The following is a 19,872-nucleotide window of genomic DNA, read 5'->3' on the forward strand; positions in this document are numbered from 1 at the left end:
ACTTATCTATTAGTGTCTACCTTCTCAGATTGTGGCCTTTACTGGTTGGGTAAAAAAAATCATCATCATTTATAAGAGTAAAGGATAGGTTTGTATTTTTTCAAGTCTGTTATAAAAAAGACATCAGTGTCTGAACATAGATGGAACATGGAAGAACAACTCAGATAACTCATATTAACTTGCATTTTTGCACTGAATAAGGTCTGTGGATTTGTCACGTCCATGAGAAGCATGCTAGGAAGGGGATTAATGAACAAAATAAACAGAGGGAATTATACCAGCAAGCAAACCAGTTTCAGTTTAAATATGGGCACCTGACTATTGTTTCAAAACAGATTTGAAAAGATGTGAACATATATTTTCATTTCCTTAAAACTATGGAAATAAGACCCAGATGGTAATACTGACAAACTGAATTTGTTTTTGTTTTCCATTTTAAAAAGGGCGGCATTAAGGTCACAATAACTCTGTTTTTCTGTTTCAGGTTCATGAAGAATGCTGGCTCAGATGTAGATGCAGTTACGTGGCAACAGTAGGTATTTTACCCTTTTTTCTATTTTATTACTTTGTTATTACTTTGGGTACGTACTCAAGGAACCCTTATTCCAAAAGGTCATGTTGGGTTTTTGTACCACTATCACCACATTCTGGGTATGCAATAGGCAGTAGCCAATAATAACCGGTTACATTAACATTGTAACTGAGAGAGATGGTGCATAATGTGGAGAACTGTGTTTATTCTGCAAATGGAACAACAGGAAAAAGAGCCGGAGAGGGTGTATGTGTGTTAAATTGGGAACACCTGCCATTTGTCTATTGCACATACTGTAGGAATGCATACAAATATATCATTGGTTTGATCTTTGTCTCCCCTATTTTATCTATGCGTCTTTACACATGCATGTAAATATGTAGAAAGACACACCCACTGTAAGCTCAGACAAACCTTGTGTGAGTGAGTGGTCATTAAGGTGAAGGTCAGGTCTAATTAGAAGAAACGGAAGGCGGAAGGGCTGTCAGTAAGGCCTAGAAAAACACCACCCACACTGTTAAAATCAAACCATATGCGCTGGTTCATTCTTTCTGTCAATTAGCCTGCTTTACACTAGAAGTCCAGATTCCAGTCTAACCAAGGCTGCGTGACAGAAACTCTGACCTCTACAAAAGAAACCAAACTAATAAAAGTGGAGACCACTCATTAACACGTCTACGACATAGATTATACTATACTGCAGCTGGCTTGAGTTGTTTTGAATGCGGCGTTCATTATAAACTGGTTTAGTGAATCATTCGTTAGAGAGTATCTCCATCTGTGGCTTAGATGTGTTCTTTTGGAGTGATGAAACACGTTGGTTATGAAGTGAAATATTTGTGTACCTCCAGATCACGAAGCTTTGATATGTGGTTTGCATTATGTTATGACGTTTTTTCAACAACATTGTAGTTTCACATTTGGAGCATCTTGTCTCAGTTACTGCTTATCCATTTTTGGATTCACCAAGAAAACATGATCAGAATGTTTGGTTATTCTCTCTCAATCTTTCTGTCTCTCTTTCTTTCTTCATCTTTCTGTTATATTAAGTTCACTCTCTCTTTATAGAAAGAGACCATTTTTCCAAAGACACTAGCCATGTTGTCTTGCACTTGCAAGTTCTTTTTGCTATTTTCTTTTCAGAGCACTTTAAACCAAATATTTCCAACTAACTTTAAGGACCAATACAGTTTAATAAAAAAAAACATATTTTCTCACTTTTTACCTTTTGTAGCCATGCTAGTTTTTGTTTTATATGTTTAAGGATGTCTTCCATTACAATATATAGGAGGTGAATGGACTTTTGTGGTGCTCAAATGACATTTAAAACATTTTCTTAAATTCAGCAGCAGGATGTCTTTCCAGAAAATGTGTCCCCATTATTCTGAATAATCCACAGAACACACAGTTTGAACATTAACTGTTTAAAAGGGACTATTTCTTCTGTATAAATTAGTTACAGTAAAAAATTGTTGCTGTTTTTGTTGTCTTTTTTAATGTAATTGTTTTCATTGTTTTTCCCCCTATTGTGTTGGTATATGTTTGCAAGACAGATCTATCAAACCTAAGCAAATAAAACTAAATCAATTTGCATGCCTAGATGCCATTAAAGTGAAAATATGTCTGTAATGTGATTTGGGTGAACTGACCCAGACCTAACTTTTACACCCTCGCCCTCTAACCTTAACTATAGTGAACAAGGCTTGTTTCATGTTGAGAAAATTAATCCTGTCAAAGCTGCGTGACCAGACGGCAGCCAGTTGTAACTGTGAAAATATGAGCGAAAAAAGTAAAAGAGAGAAATGTACCCCTTTTTTTGCTGTTAAGATGCCCCCTAGCAACACACTTAATGTGAGCCCTAATTGCTAGCAGTGGGGTATTAGTGGTGTGAACATGTGAGAGTGATATTGGAGAGCACATGCTCAGCAAAAAAAAGAAAAAAGAAAAAAAACGTACATATTTTTTTGATCATGTAATGATAAAAGGTGCACTTTTATGACAGGTTCTTTTGAAAATCAGGCGTACTTCTCCTCAGCAGGTTTTTACTTTCTTCAGACACATGCTCATTCATTGGTTTTGCTTTTTGCAGCCACGCGGTCCCATTTAAAACCGTTACGGGATGACACATTATACCCATTTCTTTTGTTCCTTGTCAGAACGACAGTGGTACTGCATGCCAGAGAGCATGGTGTATCGGTTATTTACAACGGAGGGTAGAAAAAAGAGATATTAAAGATTTGCGATCTCCTCCTTTCCAGTCTTAAAATTGCAGAGGGACTGTAAATTTACAGATGGCATTCCTGGGGGAAGCTACATATCCTTCAGCTGTTCTAAAATGATTGATCTGATGATAACCTGCTGGTCCACATCAAGGAACACATCCTCTTCTTGCTTCACTACCCCTCAGCTCACCCCGAATCTCTTGCTGCAGCAGATGGTCATTCCTTGACACTTAAAGTGCAATTATTATAAGCAACTGTAAAGTCCTTAACTTGTACTTTTCTTAAGTTTTTTTAATTAGATGTTTTTACTCCACTATGGCTCTGGTTTTTAGCAAATTGAGGTTTTAAAGGATGAGAAGTGAAAATAATACAAATTATAATGTTGTATGCTTTGCTTGAGTTTCTGAGTTCTATCATTAACAAAATATTGCATGTTCTCAGTGGTATCATTACAGGCGTTTCGTTTTCTTCATATTAAACATAATTAATACTGACTAGGAGTTTCAGCAACCTAAAACATACACATCAGAATGACCCCAGAATAAAAAATAAGTCACATTTTAAAACAGTTTCTCTTAACACAATACAAAAATGATAGCACTGGAGTTAAATAATCATTGAATGATCCAGTGTGTCAGAAACAATCAAGATATTCAACACTGTTTTTCTTTACTTTATTTGCTTCTGAAGTGCAAATAAGATGCAGAAAATGTTAATACTACTCACCAGAAAAACAAATCTGTCCTTCCAGTGGAACCAGCTTTTTTCCTTTGAAACTGACATAGTATGCAGCATGACTAAAACTGAGACATGTTAGACACTACAGGGAGGCAGCCATAAGCAAAACCATGTCCACCACGCAAGGTACTAGTTTTAAAGGAGAAATGTATGATTTTTAGTTTAAGTTGTGTATTTTTCCATCATGATATTCACATTCTTTTTCAACTCTAATCTCTGTCAGACTTCATCAAATTGCTTTCTTTAGTCTGAACTGTATTTTTTTGTTAATAGAGTGCTAGATAGTTTTGTTAGTGAGTGGTCTTTGATGTGGTGCTGGCACTCTTGAAGAGCTGTGTAAAACAAGATGACCAAGTGGATCTTGTCTGAGAACATTGCTGTTCAGTGTTGCATTTTTGTATTTTATTGAGCTCTGGTCAGTCTAGCAGCTAAGGTTTCATGTCAAAGTGTTGTTAAACTAAGGAAAAGGTCTTTGTTTTAGGAGCTTAGGTTGGAGCATTTTGGCTGACACCAAGTTCTTTATGGTATTTTTGTTCTAATGAACCACAAAACTTGGATGTTTAGTAAAGAAAGTTGCTTTGTTACCTGATGCATGTAGAAGCTGTTGCCAGATTCCCAGTAGTACTGATTTGTTCAAGCTATAACTATACAGCTATAACTTGTACTGTGTTGTATTCTGTTTCCATATATGAACTGGAATTTCTTACCCTGGGATCTGGACTGAAGAATTATTGTGAGCCCTTTGGAAAGATGACAGGATAGCCAAATAATTTGTGTAAAGCTATGACTTAATCCATGCGTTGTTTACACTTTGAGGCCAGGAGTTTGGGACTTCTCCAACATTGTGACGAAAATTTCAAAGAAGTTAAGCTCAGATTGCAACACGGCTTCACCCCACATGAATAAAATTCAGCTCCGTTCTCAGCAGCTTTGTTGACCAATCTGTCATTTCGAAAAAGGGTCAATAGTGGTTTGACTTTTGCTTTGAGATCATTTTTTTGTTCACTGGCTTCATAATGCACAATATAATACAATACTTGATTGGCATTGTCCATTTCATTTTGTTGAATATGTGATTGAGAAATGTATCATTGACTCTCTACTCTCTGTTGATTAACTGATAAAAAAGCTAAATTTGTAGAAAACATGGACTGATCAGGTATCTTTTTAACAGCATGTATTGCTTTAGAAGAATCAGAGGAGCCAGATTTTTTCAAATCTTTAATAAACAGCCATTTCATCTATTTCTCTTGCAATGTCATTATATTGTAGAAGTATGTTGCTGATGGATGTAAGTGGACATTTATGTACAATATGTATTTTGCAATAATAATGCCTCTACTCGTGTCATATATTCTATGCCAAAAACGTTTTTTTGTTGTTGTGCAGTAAATGATTTAGAAATCTATTCAATCTATTTAAGGCCAGTATTTTATGACAGTATAACATCATTGGGTTATACATTTAGCAAACACAGGAGATGTGACGCAAAAGATGGTCCTACAGGGCTGGATAGTCACAACTGGATCTACTTTAAATTAGCATTTTGAGTGATACCTACAAAGAGAGCATTCACATCTTTGCATGCTGCCTACTAAATGATAAATATTTAGAGAAGGGGGTATATTCTAAACAACTGCTGTAAACACAGCTAAACGGTGCAGACTGACCACTCAGAGAAGATAAAAACAGTATATTTAGTTTCAACTTGTAGTCATAGTTTGGATTTTAAAATTTCCTTTTAAGACCCGCTTTAGTTCAGCACGTAACTCTGTCTGTGAATGGAAGGTTGAAAGATATCTGAGCCGCTCTGTTAGAGCCTCTAAGACCTGAAATGACCTGACCTGAAATGACCTGACCATGAAGATATCTTGGCTAATGAACACACTAAAATTCCCAAATTTCCTTCCAGCTCACTGTTGAAGTTTTGAAATTCAACACAGGAAATTCGAGGTTTTGGGATACTATTGAAAATATAATAACTATAAACTATAACAATTTTAACAATGTTGTGTATTCTTAGAAATGTTTCTGGCATTTTTTTCCCACTATTCACACATTCTTCTCTTTATACTTATCATAACCTACTTCAGCTTAGGGAGTTAGCTGCATACTGAACTGACTGATTGATTGACTGTCATTTTAAGACTCACGCAACAAATGTTTTTTTTTTTTTCTTCTGCAGTGCAAATAAGATGTAAATGTGTTTTATGGTACCTGAAACAGGAACAAAAGAGTGTGGTGTTGGCTAGTTCTCCAAGGCACTTTGGAAACAGCTGAGTCTCCAGCTGTATAGTCATGTTGTTCGAAGGGCAGGTTTGTGCTGCTCCCTTGTTTTCCTCTCTTGGACGCTTGCAGAGGATCTTGGAGAGGCTTTCTGTCTGCCCACAGGATGATGTTCTTAAAGGACTTTGGCGCAGAGTACCAATAAATTCTTCTCTCATCATGCTCTCTTAACATCATTTTTCATCATCATTCTCTTTGTGTCTCTATCGCACACACAGACAGAATCACTGCAGATGGATGTCTGCATTGTTCTGTCTGAGGCTGAAATCCCTGTGCTTCCAATTCCTTCCTTATGCAATCCCACATTTTGACATAGAATTGGATTGTCAGTACGCTAAAGTATAGTTGAATATGTCAGTCACTGTTCATCGTAATTGTTATAGTGAAATAATATATTTTGTGAGACCACAAAAAATGAAAAAATATACTTCATGGTTTTGGATTTTAAACCTGCGGTCCATAATGAGCCTTACATTCTAACTACAAGTTGGCAGAGTGCTTTAACTAGCATTGCATTGTTATTATAAAGTATAATTAAATTGCCACTGACATACCAAGGAATGTAATATGTTATCATGGTATATAATTGGATATTATTTACCAAAGTGATGAAGTTAGATGGCACTGAGATTGTCAATTGTACAGATTTGACCTGAAGAAACTTTTTCATTAACAAGAGCATCTTAACAGTGGAGAGACATAATGGCCTGCTTTTAGTGTGTCACCACTGTCCCACATGGAAATGTATGTAATATCCTTACATAACATCTAACTACAAATTTTAACTTCAAATTGATTGCCATAAGGTCAAACTCTGAACAAAATATGGGGGAATAGATGTTTGAATGGAGAATCAAAATGAAGGTTGTGCATTTCAGTTTACAGTTCATTACATGTGTAATAATCATAATCACCATGTATGTTGATCACATTGTAAAGAGTGCATAGAGTGTTTCTCTCACAGTGTTTCCCTTGCATTTCCCAAACAGTTATTACATGGATGGCAGAGTGAACAAAGTGGAGGACTTCCTAAAAACGCGTCTGTTGGACACACTGACAGAGCAGATCAATAAAGTCACCAAGGTAACCTTAAATTAAATTTGTACTTTAAATCATCTCAGTTCATATATATACTCACAGCATACTGTATATTGCATATTTCCGTCAAATGTTTCTGAAGGGGCTGCTTTATGATTTATTTGAAGTCATAGTTAGGTCTGTAGATGCACAATTGGGGTAATATCCGCTATATATTTCAGAGGTCATATGTTGGTCTTTTCCCGGTTAAACTACTTCCATTTCTAGAAATTTAGACTTTCTTCGAGTGAAGCAAACCTCCTCCAGGGAGAATATGAAGAAATAACTAATTTTTACCTTGAGATAAATTTGCATTTCTTTTGACTTTGCCAAGTTATGGATCGTCTCAGCCTGCAGCTAGTTTTGCGATGATACAGCCACATGTGCAAACCACAGAGTAAGCCCTCCGGCTAAGAGGGCTGTGTCCATGATGAGGTAATACTATCAACACAAGCTGCTGTGGCAGACTTGCTGAGTTTTGTGATATGATCAGCGCCAACATGCCTGAGGGAAAAAGAGGCAATCGTTCCCAAGAACAAAACATTAAATGAAATAGAACAGGAATGGGATACTTTACCCCCACAGCCAAAGTCAATGAGCTCAAGGTTTTGTGTGTGTATGTGTGTTTTATGTACACGCACTTAGTAAGTCTGTGTCATTGTGCAGTCGTATATTTGTGTCTTTTTACATTGCTGAAATGACCTTCACAAGCTTGCAGAGATTCAGTCAGTATCATAAAAGCTTTCAGAACAACAAATAATTAAATATGCTGCACTAAATTACTCCCAAAAATAATTTTTCTCAAAATAAATGTTGTGCTTCTTGAAATAAATTGGACTGGAAATTATGCATTGATTTAAATACATCTTTCACAAAGTTCATTTCAGCATGAATTTTGTAAACTACGCCTGTATTTCTATCACTTATTGCAGGTTGTGAACACACACACTCCTGGTAAGAAGGTGTGGCTCGGTGGACTGGGTCCTGCATGGGCAGGGGGCATCAATAATCTCTCGGACACATATGCAGCCAGCTTTTTGTAAGTACTGTTGTGGTACTACAGCTTCATAAGAAACCCTTGTGGTGTGCTATGTAGATAATAATACTTTGATAATGAACTCGTATTTGTCCGAAAAAATTATTTATTTCCAATACATTATATGTTCTATTAGAAAAAATGTGCATCAAGTCAAGTCCATTTTTCAATTGTATATATATAGCCCAAGGGGCTTTACAATATGTACAGTATATGGTACCACCTATACTTAGATCCTTGATTCAGATAAGGAAAAACTGCTGAAGAATGATTGTGAAAGAAAAAGAATAGAAGAAACCGCAAGATGATCAACAAAGGAGGGTTTCGTCTTCCAGGAAAAATTACAATATGGAAAATCAGGATAACAAAACCACAGATATATTGTAAACATGTATGGCAAACACAATCAAAGACGTCCATTGTTTCTTTGCAATTAAATGTTGACATATACTCCTCATGTGTTGTTTTGTATTACAGGTGGGCTAACACACTGGGAATGGCTGCTGTTCAGGGAATTGACGTTGTCTTGCGTCACTCATTCTTTGACTATGGATACACGCACCTTGTGGACCAGCACTTTAACCCTTTACCTGTAAGTTTTGAAGTTTCAAAAATATTTCAACAAGGTTAAGTGTAACTGTTGAATCAAGTTCACCCCTCATTCTCTAAGGCCAACGATGTTGAGGTTAAGGTTCTGGACCTTCTCCCCATACCAGACCCAGTCCAGTTTGCCTTTCCCTCATGGCACCTCTTGCTCTTTCCCGTGGGAGCTATTAGGTGAGATGAAAGGCGTTTAGTGGTGATGAGTCGTTAGATGCGGGGGCGAAATGCCATGTAACCTTAGCCCTTTGTCAGTAGCCCAAGACTGTGTCACTGCTCCCCTCATCCCCCATCACAACTGTGCACTTCTCTGTGCGGGACAGTTGGTCGGTGAGAGATCTGCAACCTGAGATGCTGATACACAGACATGTTAGTAAAATACCCTGCAACGCTGTGTGAAATGGAACTGCCCAGTCCCGAGTCTCTCTGTGTTTGGGACTGAATAATACTGGTAAAGAGATGCAACAACCTTCATCTGCAATATTGAATTAACAACCTGAAATATGGCTGTGCATTATCAGTCCATCTGAGGTTAAAATAATTTAAATGGACAGATTTCTAGGAGGCAGACTTCTGAGGTCATAATGTTCAGTTAATGTTCAGTCATTTATTTCTTCTAAAAGGAAATTTTTTTTTGTCTTACAGTTATACTGATTTCATTTTGCTTGGAAAAAAGTGAATTAGAAGTGTGAAGTGTGATAAAATAGTACCATGAGCCAACTTCATAAAAAAGATTTATTAAGTTCATAAAAAGGGTGTATATTAAACTGAGGCAGAGCAGGGTGAAAGGCTTACATTAAGGACATGCGCAGTAAATCAGTGTTCCTACACCAAAGGAGAAAGATGATAGAATCAAGACATTTATCACACATTTGTTATTATTCAAGATTCTTTTATTCCTGCTTTGGTCAGAAATAGCCAACCAAAATACCATTTAACAGCTAATTTTATTAGATTCATGAACTAATCACTTGAAAAATCTGACAATATTTTTTTACAAAATCCCTCATTAGCAGTCTCCAGCGTGGATATGCCTTTTTGATCCTCACTTCAACTATAAGATATTAAACAATCGAGATGGCTTCATTTTTCTTCCCTCTTTGTCTCCATTATTTTTGTGGGGCTGTCGGTCTCCTGCCAGGATCACAATGCTTTTAACATGGCTGGATGTCTGAAGGCTGCACCAGCCTACCTGCTGAGAGAATTCACTACAGGGCCAACCTGTCCTCTGCATGAGAAATTTATGACCTGGCCCCTTCCCCTATTGGATGACTCTTCCATTGGTAGATGTTGAATCCAGTCCCAACACACTGAATGACTCAACAACTTCACCCTTTTCCACTCTTATCCTCTTTTTCTTTTTTTAAAAAGTTTTTTTATAGTTGTCTACTCGCAGAGGTGGGTTGTAAACTCCCAGTAATAGTTAACCTTAACTTATTTAAGGTAAAGAAATGTTAATATTCGTCCATATACCTGGAAGTTGTTGAAGAAATGTTTCTGAAAAAATTACCCTTTTGATTTCGTAATTTGAAAAATGACTTAAGTAATGACAGGAGGCCTTAAGACGCAGTTAAGTTAAATACAAACTACAGCTTATTGTCCATTTTGAACCCGCTACCTTACAAACATTCATTATTACAAATACATTTTGGTTTACTTGTAGTTTGTTTTTGTTTTTTACCTTTTCCTGAACATGTTTTTGTCTTTTTTATAGCGGCTGTTTTCTCTTAATTTCCTTATAGGAGACCCTATTACAGCATGCCGATTATTGTCTAGTTAAATTAAAAAGGCAGAAACTAATGTTGAACTTCCCGTTAAATGCATCAAAATACTGTAACCTCATACTTTGGTTGTGGGATTTCCAGACATTAACAGGGTCTCAACTAGGCAGTCTGACTCTCATTTGCCCTATTTAGCTAAACGTTTAAGGTTAATTGTTATTCTCCTTGTTATCGTCCTCTATTCCCTTAACTGTGCAGCTGAGCTTTGACTGGTGTCTGGTTTATGGTTTTACTTTTCTGGAGTCCTTGAGATGTTGCTGTCTTTTTTATGTGTGCCTGGCTGTCTTTATGTCTGTTTCTCTGTTTTTATTGATCATACTTTGACAGTTGTCTGTTTATCCATCCATCTGAAGGGGAAATTGAGGGCAAAGTAGACAGGGGACATGGAGACAGACAGGCAATCAGACAGGAAAACAGGCAGACAGTCAGACTACTGCAGATTTTGGACCTCAGTTGATTTTTCCTAATGCTACAAAAATTTCAAAGTGATGTCCATTGATTGTTGAGACGACCTTACCTTAAAATATGTCGATAAATTGATGTTCTTTTTTATTTGAGTTTTGAAATTTAAATACAAAGCAAGAGTATAGCATCACACACCGTCTTGCACAAATAAAACCTCAAACTCATAACCGTAACCTTGTTTTATACACTGCACAATAATCATAGATCACAGCTCTGGCCATACCATACATTTATCCATCCATCCCTCTGCTTGTGGCCAACACTATACAGTTCCATACTGTGCTCTGCTTCTTCGATGCCTTGGCAGCAAATTAAGTTAAAGCCTGCATGGAAAAAAGAAGCCCTTAAATGTTGCCATATGCAGGATTGCATGGGAACTTCCTGAGGAACACATGTTGTTCTGGGTCTCTTGGAGAGGTGTTGAGTCTGTGTAGTCTATAGAGTGAGACGCAGTATAGTGGACCACTCAACAATGATAACAGAGAACAGTAATTCATGATGGAGCAAAATATTTTGTAGAAAATGTCATATTTAAGACCTGTCAATTCTAAACGGGTCAGCAGTTATTGGTTACAATGTGACATGTTACACGGGACAATCAGCTCCAACAAAATGTCGGGTGTCAAACCGCTGACATATTTAGATTTGACATTTTTGTGGAATGTACCTCTCTTTTCACCATGTCGAATACTAGTTGCTTTGCTGGCACATTCTTAATTCTCGCAGTTTGTGAAACTATCTGTTTCTACAATCACCAGCCCATTTCATGGCTGAGTAAACAAAATGGAGATTTTAGGATATTATATATAATATTTCCTTTTAGTGGATTCCAACATAACCGTATTAGTGGTCTCTTTCAATAAAAATCCTCACTTTGGATTTGTTCTGGTGTTTAAAAAGCAGAGAATTTAAAACTGTCTCTCTGCAGAGAGACTGGCTGAATGAATGAAAGTAATGTGTGTGTCTTTGTGTGCTTACAGGATTACTGGTTCTCTTTGGTCTTCAAGCGTCTGGTTGGTCCGAGGGTTTTAGCTGTGCGGGTTGCTGGACTGCAGAGGAAGCCACAACCAGGACGAGTCATACGAGATAAGCTACGTATTTACGCGCACTGTACCAGCTACTACAAGTACGTGCTTTACCACCAAGAATTAGTATGTAACCTGTCTTTAAACACAGTGTGTGTATATATTATATACTACAAACTGTTCATTTCTTACATTTATATTTATGTCCTCTTGGCCTTTCTGTGATGTATAGCATTACTTTGGGAATGTCCTTTAACATTTAGATTGAAAGCAGACTTCTGCAGGTTTTACTTGTTTCAACTCTCTGTGTCCTCCCGCAAACACCTGAGGCTCAGTGTCTGCTGGGGAAGAACAAAATCCCTAGCCGGCCCATTCGGCTCCCCATAAATAAGCAGACTGCAGACACCTGCTCATTCACAGCTCAGAGCCTATAAAACTTAACGGGTATCACTTATCAGGTGTGTGGGTTCTGTCTCCCTGCCGTCAAAGAGCCGCTGAAAGGTGTGCTAGGCCTTTATCCCATCTCGGATTGGCTGGAGGGGGTATTTGAGGGGGAGGGGGAGGGACAATAAGGCGGTCTGTGCCGGGAGGAGATAAAGAGTGCCACCATGGCCTGTTCAAGGTTATCATTTAACCCAGGCCAGTGGCTGTCAGCACCAGGCTAGACTTACGGCCCTTCTCTAGACAGGGCTCATTTACAGGTGGAGCATCTCTTAGAAAAATGTTCAAGAGCTACACAGGTAGATCGGCAATAGATGGTAAATGGACAGGAGTTGCATAACCAACGCTTTGCTGTAAGAGGCCGGATGACATGCCCACAGATATTTGAAATAGTTTTCAACAAGTGTATTCACTCAGCCACCTGGTATGTATGGTGAAATTGGCTGTGCAGAGATATCCATGGCATGCAGTGTCGCTCAGCTCCACTCAACATACCAATTCGCCTTGGACTTATATGATCAGACAGCAAGGCACTAAAACAGTCCCTCTTGAATCCAAAGCCACTTCAGTTTCCATTATTTCTGCCACTTTGTGGTCTTACACAGTCAGCCCTTAAGTGGACGAGCCATTGTAGCCTTAGTGGTTTGACTGTGCTGCGTAGACTGCAAAGAATATGTGTTCAGGCAGTCAGTGGTTTGAAAAGTCTTTGCAGATTAGATATTTGACTTTCACTACCCTTTTACCCCTTTTAGTGGTTTGCATGGCATTTTTTTCACTTTCCAGCGATGCACCAACATCAAACGGCAAACACATGTTTATGTTCCTGGTTTGGATCTTTAAGAACCTCATCATTTGAAAAGCTTGAGAGGTCATTATCTCTCCCTCCATCTAACCATGTGATCTATCACTCGGAGCCATGGTCCATGTTTCCCAGAAACGAGGCTCCAAGAGTTTAACACAGCCAGACACGCAGATTTTTTATCAACAGTACACTACTTGCACTTTTGTCGGTCAATATATTGAATATTAGCAGTCTTGCTGGGTTAATGAAATACATTGCTCAGCCTGTGCCCAAAACAGCAAAGATAAACATCAAATTCAAAGTCAAGATTGCTAGATAGATATGAGATTTTGGAGGTTGTAAGAATTGGAAGAGATACCTACCTGAACGTTTAACCAAAGCACAGCTCTGACCCTGAACACCAAGGCCGACATGTGGTATTCACTACAGCTGTGTTGTCTTTGTCCTCATTTCTGGGCTCTTATTAGATTTTATCATGTTTGTCTTATCCGTCTCGCTCAGTTATTTACCTTTGACCAGTATTGCTATCAAGTTGTGTCCCCAGTGCTTTGCTCTCAGGAGAGGGACTCAAACACTGTTGTCTGTGTAACTCAAGAAGTGTTGCCTGTTGTGTTCACACCCTTCATGTGACCCTGGACTATACAGCGACAGGTTTTAATATTAGATACTGTACAAGAGAAGCAGATTTGTGCTTCAGATAGACTTTATTAGGGTAATAATGGCCTGTAAGATGAAGTGTGGTTTAATATATTGCCTTCTAAATATAGATGATAGGTTTTAGGCTCTGATAAGGGACAATGTGCTGCTAATGGAATTCCCTTCAGGAACATGCTGTTTTTTTACTTTATTATTTGTGTGTGTGCCTTTTGATCCAGATTAGATCAAGGAGTTGTGGTTTGATCCTGTTATTATATGTGATAAAAAATATCAAAGACTTTCCCCTCTTTGTAGTCATCTTTAATTATAGAGAATTTTATTCCACATGGCAACGTAATGTATAATAAATCCTCATAAGCAGATGTGAAGTGAAAGGATTTTTGGAAAACGTACGTGATGTGAGGAAAATTAATGTGACGTTGTTCATCATTTTCTTCACTGTACCAGTCATAACTATGTGAGAGGCTCCATAACAATCTACATCATCAACCTGCATCGGTCGCGAAAGAAAATTAAGTTGGCGGGGACGTTACGAAACAAGACTGTCCATCAGTACCTGCTGCAACCCTACGGCACTGACGGACTCAAAGCCAAGTTAGTGCACACAAACACACATGCATGCATACACACAGAGATGCATTCATAAAGTATCCTGTTCTATCAAATGAGACAAATGCACTGATGAGAGACCCATAATGCAGCTGCTCAAGACTTCCAGTTGTGTCCTTGCTCATATAAAACAAAAGCTGTATTATTCCACATATTATAAATAGTTAGTTGAAGTAATCATTTAGCAAAGCTTTTAAACATGTTGAGATGAGGAACAGTGATATTGATGATTTTGTCAAGGCTTAAAGAAAAGTTGCTGCTTTTTAGGTCTCAAACTATTTTATTTGAATAGCTTAATAGCTTGTTTATCACTGTCCCTTCAAATGCTGCACTGAATCAATGTTGTAGAATTTTAGGAGAACAGTGGATGATGGACCTGAGCTGTATAATTTTCACTGAATTGGCATGTTGCGTATATATGCACAATACAAAATATACACTGGCATGTTTTCAAAATTTAGTGTGTTGATCTAAATTCCAGATATCTTAACAAAATGGGGGGAAAACACTTACAGCAAACTCTTATGATCATTTTTCTTTTGTCAGTGAAGAACCATTAGGGCTGACCATTAATTCAGACTGTCACAATATGTTGCACTTGGTTACTGTAACTTGCCAACTTAGAAAGTAAAGATTCAGCGAGTGCAGAGACCTTCACAGAGGTCCACTATATTTGTGTCCCATTGTTTGAATGGATTTTTGTCCTTTTATGCCATTTTAACTCTCAGTGTTCACAGTTTTTATTAACAATGTAATATAACTCCTATTGCCTTACACATCCCTTTAACATAAAAGTTTATGCTTTCAGCCTCTCCCTCTCCTCTCCCCTTTGAGCCCCTGGCCTGTTATTCTGACTCAGATTTAAGCCTCAAATCCTGGAATAACAGCCTAATGACCCAAGACTGTGTGTGTGTGTGTGTGTGTGTGTGTGTGTGTGTGTGTGTGTGTGTGTGTGTGAGTTTCTGCGCATGTGTGTGTGTGTGTTATATGATACTTACATGAGGCCTAAATCAAGGCTCAGGCATGATCCTTAAATAACAGCATAATGATGGAGGATGTTTTAGGTGTTAAAACAGGATTGCGAGGCAATTTATAGGAGAGCAAACTAACGATGGGCCTTTTTTCAGGCTTTAAGTGCTTTCCTTTACCACAGACAGCGCAGGGAGACTTTTATGAAGAATTTAGCAACACCAGATGTCTATAAATTTGTCTCGAGTAGAGGGACTTTCTAGTATTCAGGTCCATACATTGGAGGAAAGCTTTGAGAAATTTAGTTTGATTTATATAATTCCAGATTGGGCGCAATTCTATTGTTCTTGTATTGAATTTTAGGTTCACGGCCAGTCTTATACTCTACAATAACAGCAGCACATTCAATTTGAAAATGTGTGTATTAAAAGTGACATTACATAATGAATACAATGATAATAATATTAATAAAACGTGAGTATCTGATTTATTATGTTAACTATTAAAATGACAGGTAGTGACTTTAAAACAATAACTTTAAAAAAATATATTTTGAATAAAGACAATTGTGAGTCTTACTCAAGCTAACTGTTAGGCAGGAAGTTTCAAACATTTTTTTATGACAGTTATCCTTTCCATAAACCATAATCTAAGTAATGTACTCCTTACCTTCTCTCAAATTACAAGAAAAACATTGAAAAGTGAATATTTCACTTTCTATTGTTTTAAATGTTTTGTTTCCATCATACTTGTGCTATAAATAATTGATTCTAGCAGAGAGATAAAAAGGAAAAATATAGAAAGTGAGACATGAGACAACACTGTTCTCCAGGCAAAAAGATGTAGGACAGTAAATAATCTGCTGTAATGGGACATGTCAGCATTTACTGACTAACAGGTTTAATTCAGCAGCATTTTTCAATATGTTTTCAATATGCTGTTTCCTAGAATTAAAAGTGAAAATGAGAGACAAGCATTCTAGAGACAAGTTTCTAGAGAGCCAACCACCTCAGCTTCAGAATTTAAGAGGATATAGCAACAAAGTATGTCTCAAACAAATATATTAAATAGCATGGAGCATTAATTCACTCTAAATAATAGTGTGAAAAAACTGCCTCATAAGAAACATTTTTCAAACATTATTAGTTGTAATAGCTTCTGGAGTTCTGTTACCAGAACTGCCAGTAGTCATTGTGATGGTTGCTGAAGAAAAATATTTTTCTTAGATTTTATCTATTTAGCGCAGATGATTTCAAAATGATGGTAAATTGATAGTTTTAGTTTCACTCTATGCAAATTCCATTCAAAAATCAAGTTGTACAAATATACATGAAAGTGCAGTTGTGAAATTGCAATTTTGTAGCAGTGGCACCCCCAAGTGTACAACTGACAGACTTATAAACTTAGTACCATGAAAGTATCTGGAATTGTTGTCTTTTGTTGATGACGTGAAATATATTTATATACTGCGACCACCAGTTTAATATGTTAGAAGGCAGATTAAGAAAAAAAGCACATGTCATTGAGATTATACAAACTCATTATACAAACTGCATTTCCTGTTCCCTTCTCTCTGCAGACATGTCCAGCTGAACGGGGAGAGGTTGCTCATGGTGGACAATGAGACTTTCCCAGAGTTGAAGCCTAAAACGTTGAGGGCTGGACGGACAATAGCCATGCCTCCCATGACTATAGGTTTTTATGTCATCAAAAATATTAACGCATACGCCTGCCGAAGATAACATTTATCTTACAAGCTCTGAATTCTACCAAACCATCAACCCTCTGCTTGCTTGACCCATTGTCCAGTAAGAGGGTTTATCAGAGGGACGTCAGAGTACCATTCTGGCAGGGTTTTAGTGTCTTGCTCAAGGGTACTGCAGTCGAGTGGACACCTGGCTTGACATTACAATCCTCCGGTTCAACAACAGCCTCGTTAACTGTTATCTCAGCTGTTTCTGGGATTTTTAACCTTGAAAAGCTGTTTCTCCTCACGCACTGACCAAAATCCCCACCGATCTACCAAATTACAGATGAGCCCGGCTCTTCCCTACTTCTCATCTCTTTAGTCCAACAAAGAAAGACTTTGCCCCACACACATAACAAGGGCTGCACTGAACACTTTCCAATATCTTTCACCAGCTTTTCCTCATATGCTCCAAGACTTGTATGGACAGTGGTTGTTTTGTAGTTACAATATCAAATTTACAACCACATTCTGGGACTTGATTAAGCTATATTTTCTCCTCATGGATCGTCAAACCAAGGGCTCTCTCTGTGTCTACCAAACTATAGTTTTTCTCAATCTTTTTTTCAAATCTTTTACCGACCAACGAATGGGAGAAAACTCAGAACAGACAGTGTTGGTAAAGCATTCACAAGTCAGCTTCAGTTTGACTCGATCCTCTACACAAAGAGAAAATAGCATGGAGTGTGTAAGGTCATGTCTGGACTGAGCACTGTGTGCATCTGTGTGTGTGTGTGTGTGTGTGTGTGTGTGTGTGTGTGTGTGTGTGTGTGTGTGTGTGTGTGTGTGTGTGTCTGTGTGTGTGCGCATTTTATTGATAAAGCTACTGATGTGTCTGTCGAGTCTGTTTGACATATTTTTATTTTCTTGTCAAGTGGCTTAAAGGGAAAATCTGTTTCTTTTAAAGGATGTTTTTGTATGTTCTGTGTAACTTTGCTTTTGTGCAGCAGGTTTCAATCAGTTTGACTGCAGAATATGACAGCCTGGATGTGTCGCTGGGTCTGTTTGCAGTGAGCTGAGGAACAATGTGAACCCATCCATAACATGTGTCTTCATATAGCCTGCATCCATATAAAATCTGGGGTTACCTTTAAACTAAAATCTGTGTTTTTTAACCTTTCTCACTATATCTTCAGCGTGATCTCACATTTTATAATCTTCCTATGCTGCTAGGTTTTTTTAAACTAAATATACATTATATATATATTTTACATATTTTGTACAGATTTACTGTCATATATTATTAGATCATGTATGTACATAAATGGAGTGATGAATATAAGTGATACAAGCTGTTTTACTTTCATACAGTATACACCTAATTTATATGATTAAATACTTTGTTGTAATTTTCTATCATAAAAAACTACAAAATTCCCCAACTGAAAAGGAAAAAGATGTAATAATTTTGTGTTCTTTGAATGATGGTGTGATGAAGCAACTGTGTTTTATTTCAAAATCTACTGACCACCTTATTTTATTCTGGGCTTGTTCTTCTAAACAAAAACTACAGCTTAGGTGTAAAATGTTCCCTCAGAATATTTGGTCATTATTAAACATACATGGTAACGATAAGCAGGAGTAGGTTCAATGCCTGAATGTGTTAAATATAAATAATATTTGTCCTCTGAATGTGTAATGTAGAGGTGTTCATATTTCTTTTGGAGAGCATTATTTTATTATGTAAAGTGTGTTATTGGATATTATTTTTTGTAAAAAAAAGTTTACATTGATAATAAACACTTCAAATACCACTTATTATGTATATTATTCAGTACTAAATAGTAAATTACTGATGCCACAAATTGCACTAAAGCAAGGAATGCACATCTGCTTGGATTCTAGTTTGTCAACTGGTCAAACCAGGTTAAGTTTTCTGGAAATGTGCTGCATACAAGAGAGGATTTGGAAGCGAATACTACTTTTGTACATACAACTATGTCCCATCATGTGAATTAAAACTGAGCACTGCAACCAGACTCCACAGCAGTCTTGGGATATGATGGGGCATATCTGCTGAGGCATATGGTAGTGAGGAGAAGAAAAAGAAAGAGATGAGATGATTTATACCTGCACAGGAGCACAGAGAAGGCAGAAATACCCTCTTACAGAGAGAAACCATAAATAATACCTGTCAAATTCTAGCACCGTCTTTAAAAAAAGAACTGGAGTATTAAAGTTAGCGTTGTTGGTGCTCACTCACTCACTCTCACAGTGGCCCCAGATGTGAAAGCAGCTGGACCGAGTCTTTGTAGTGGGAAGAGTGCTGTCTTGTCACTGCATGAGGCAGCTGCTGACGGGAAACATGAAGCCAGGATGGACTAAACCTCCAGACTTCGGCTTTGGCCCAGCTAGACTAAAGCTGGGCCAGACGTGGCTCAGCGTCTGATGATACATGGACAACTGGGGTCTGCTCAGTAGGATGATGCGGAGAGGAGATGAAGGGTTGCAACGACTAAAATGCTCATAGTTTCAGTGATTTCAGTTTCTCCAAGAAAAGCACATGCAAACTGCAGTTCTCGTTTAATACAGGCTTGAACCATTCTGACATTTCATGACAGTGAGTCATTAACACTGGCAGCTCCTTCTAGAGCTGTGATCCAAAGCATGTACCTTTAATTATTTTTTTGTTTGAAGTTCCATCTGTAGGGAATGGATTTTTGCTTTTATGTAATTAGCAGAAATGTTTGCTCTCAGAAATGATCTTCCAGAACACTTTGACTCCATGTGTGGTTCATTTTAAATGAGCCAACACTGTTGACATGTAAGAATCAAACCAGACTTGTTAACACTTTGCCAGAGCAATGCAGAGGTCTTTTGATCAGAAAACTATGATTCATTACACTACGAAGGCAAAGTACACATACTGTATATGCATACTTGGA

General features: G+C 37.6%; 1 protein-coding gene across 1 annotated transcript in view; it reads left to right on the top strand.

Moving 5' to 3' along the window:
* Positions 1-16,982, top strand: part of hpse2 (heparanase 2) — a 51,121-nt gene extending 34,139 nt beyond the window's left edge. Inside the window, exons 6-12 of the mRNA XM_053332963.1 lie at positions 485-532; positions 6,768-6,861; positions 7,788-7,894; positions 8,369-8,483; positions 11,718-11,863; positions 14,110-14,256; positions 16,820-16,982. Of these exons, the coding sequence (XP_053188938.1) occupies positions 485-532; positions 6,768-6,861; positions 7,788-7,894; positions 8,369-8,483; positions 11,718-11,863; positions 14,110-14,256; positions 16,820-16,982 (820 nt within the window). The remainder of the gene's footprint in view (positions 1-484; positions 533-6,767; positions 6,862-7,787; positions 7,895-8,368; positions 8,484-11,717; positions 11,864-14,109; positions 14,257-16,819) is intronic.
* Positions 16,983-19,872: the final 2,890 nt, after the last annotated feature.

The sequence above is a fragment of the Scomber japonicus genome, chromosome 14 (assembly GCF_027409825.1).
Source record: "Scomber japonicus isolate fScoJap1 chromosome 14, fScoJap1.pri, whole genome shotgun sequence".
Lineage (NCBI taxonomy): Eukaryota > Metazoa > Chordata > Actinopteri > Scombriformes > Scombridae > Scomber > Scomber japonicus.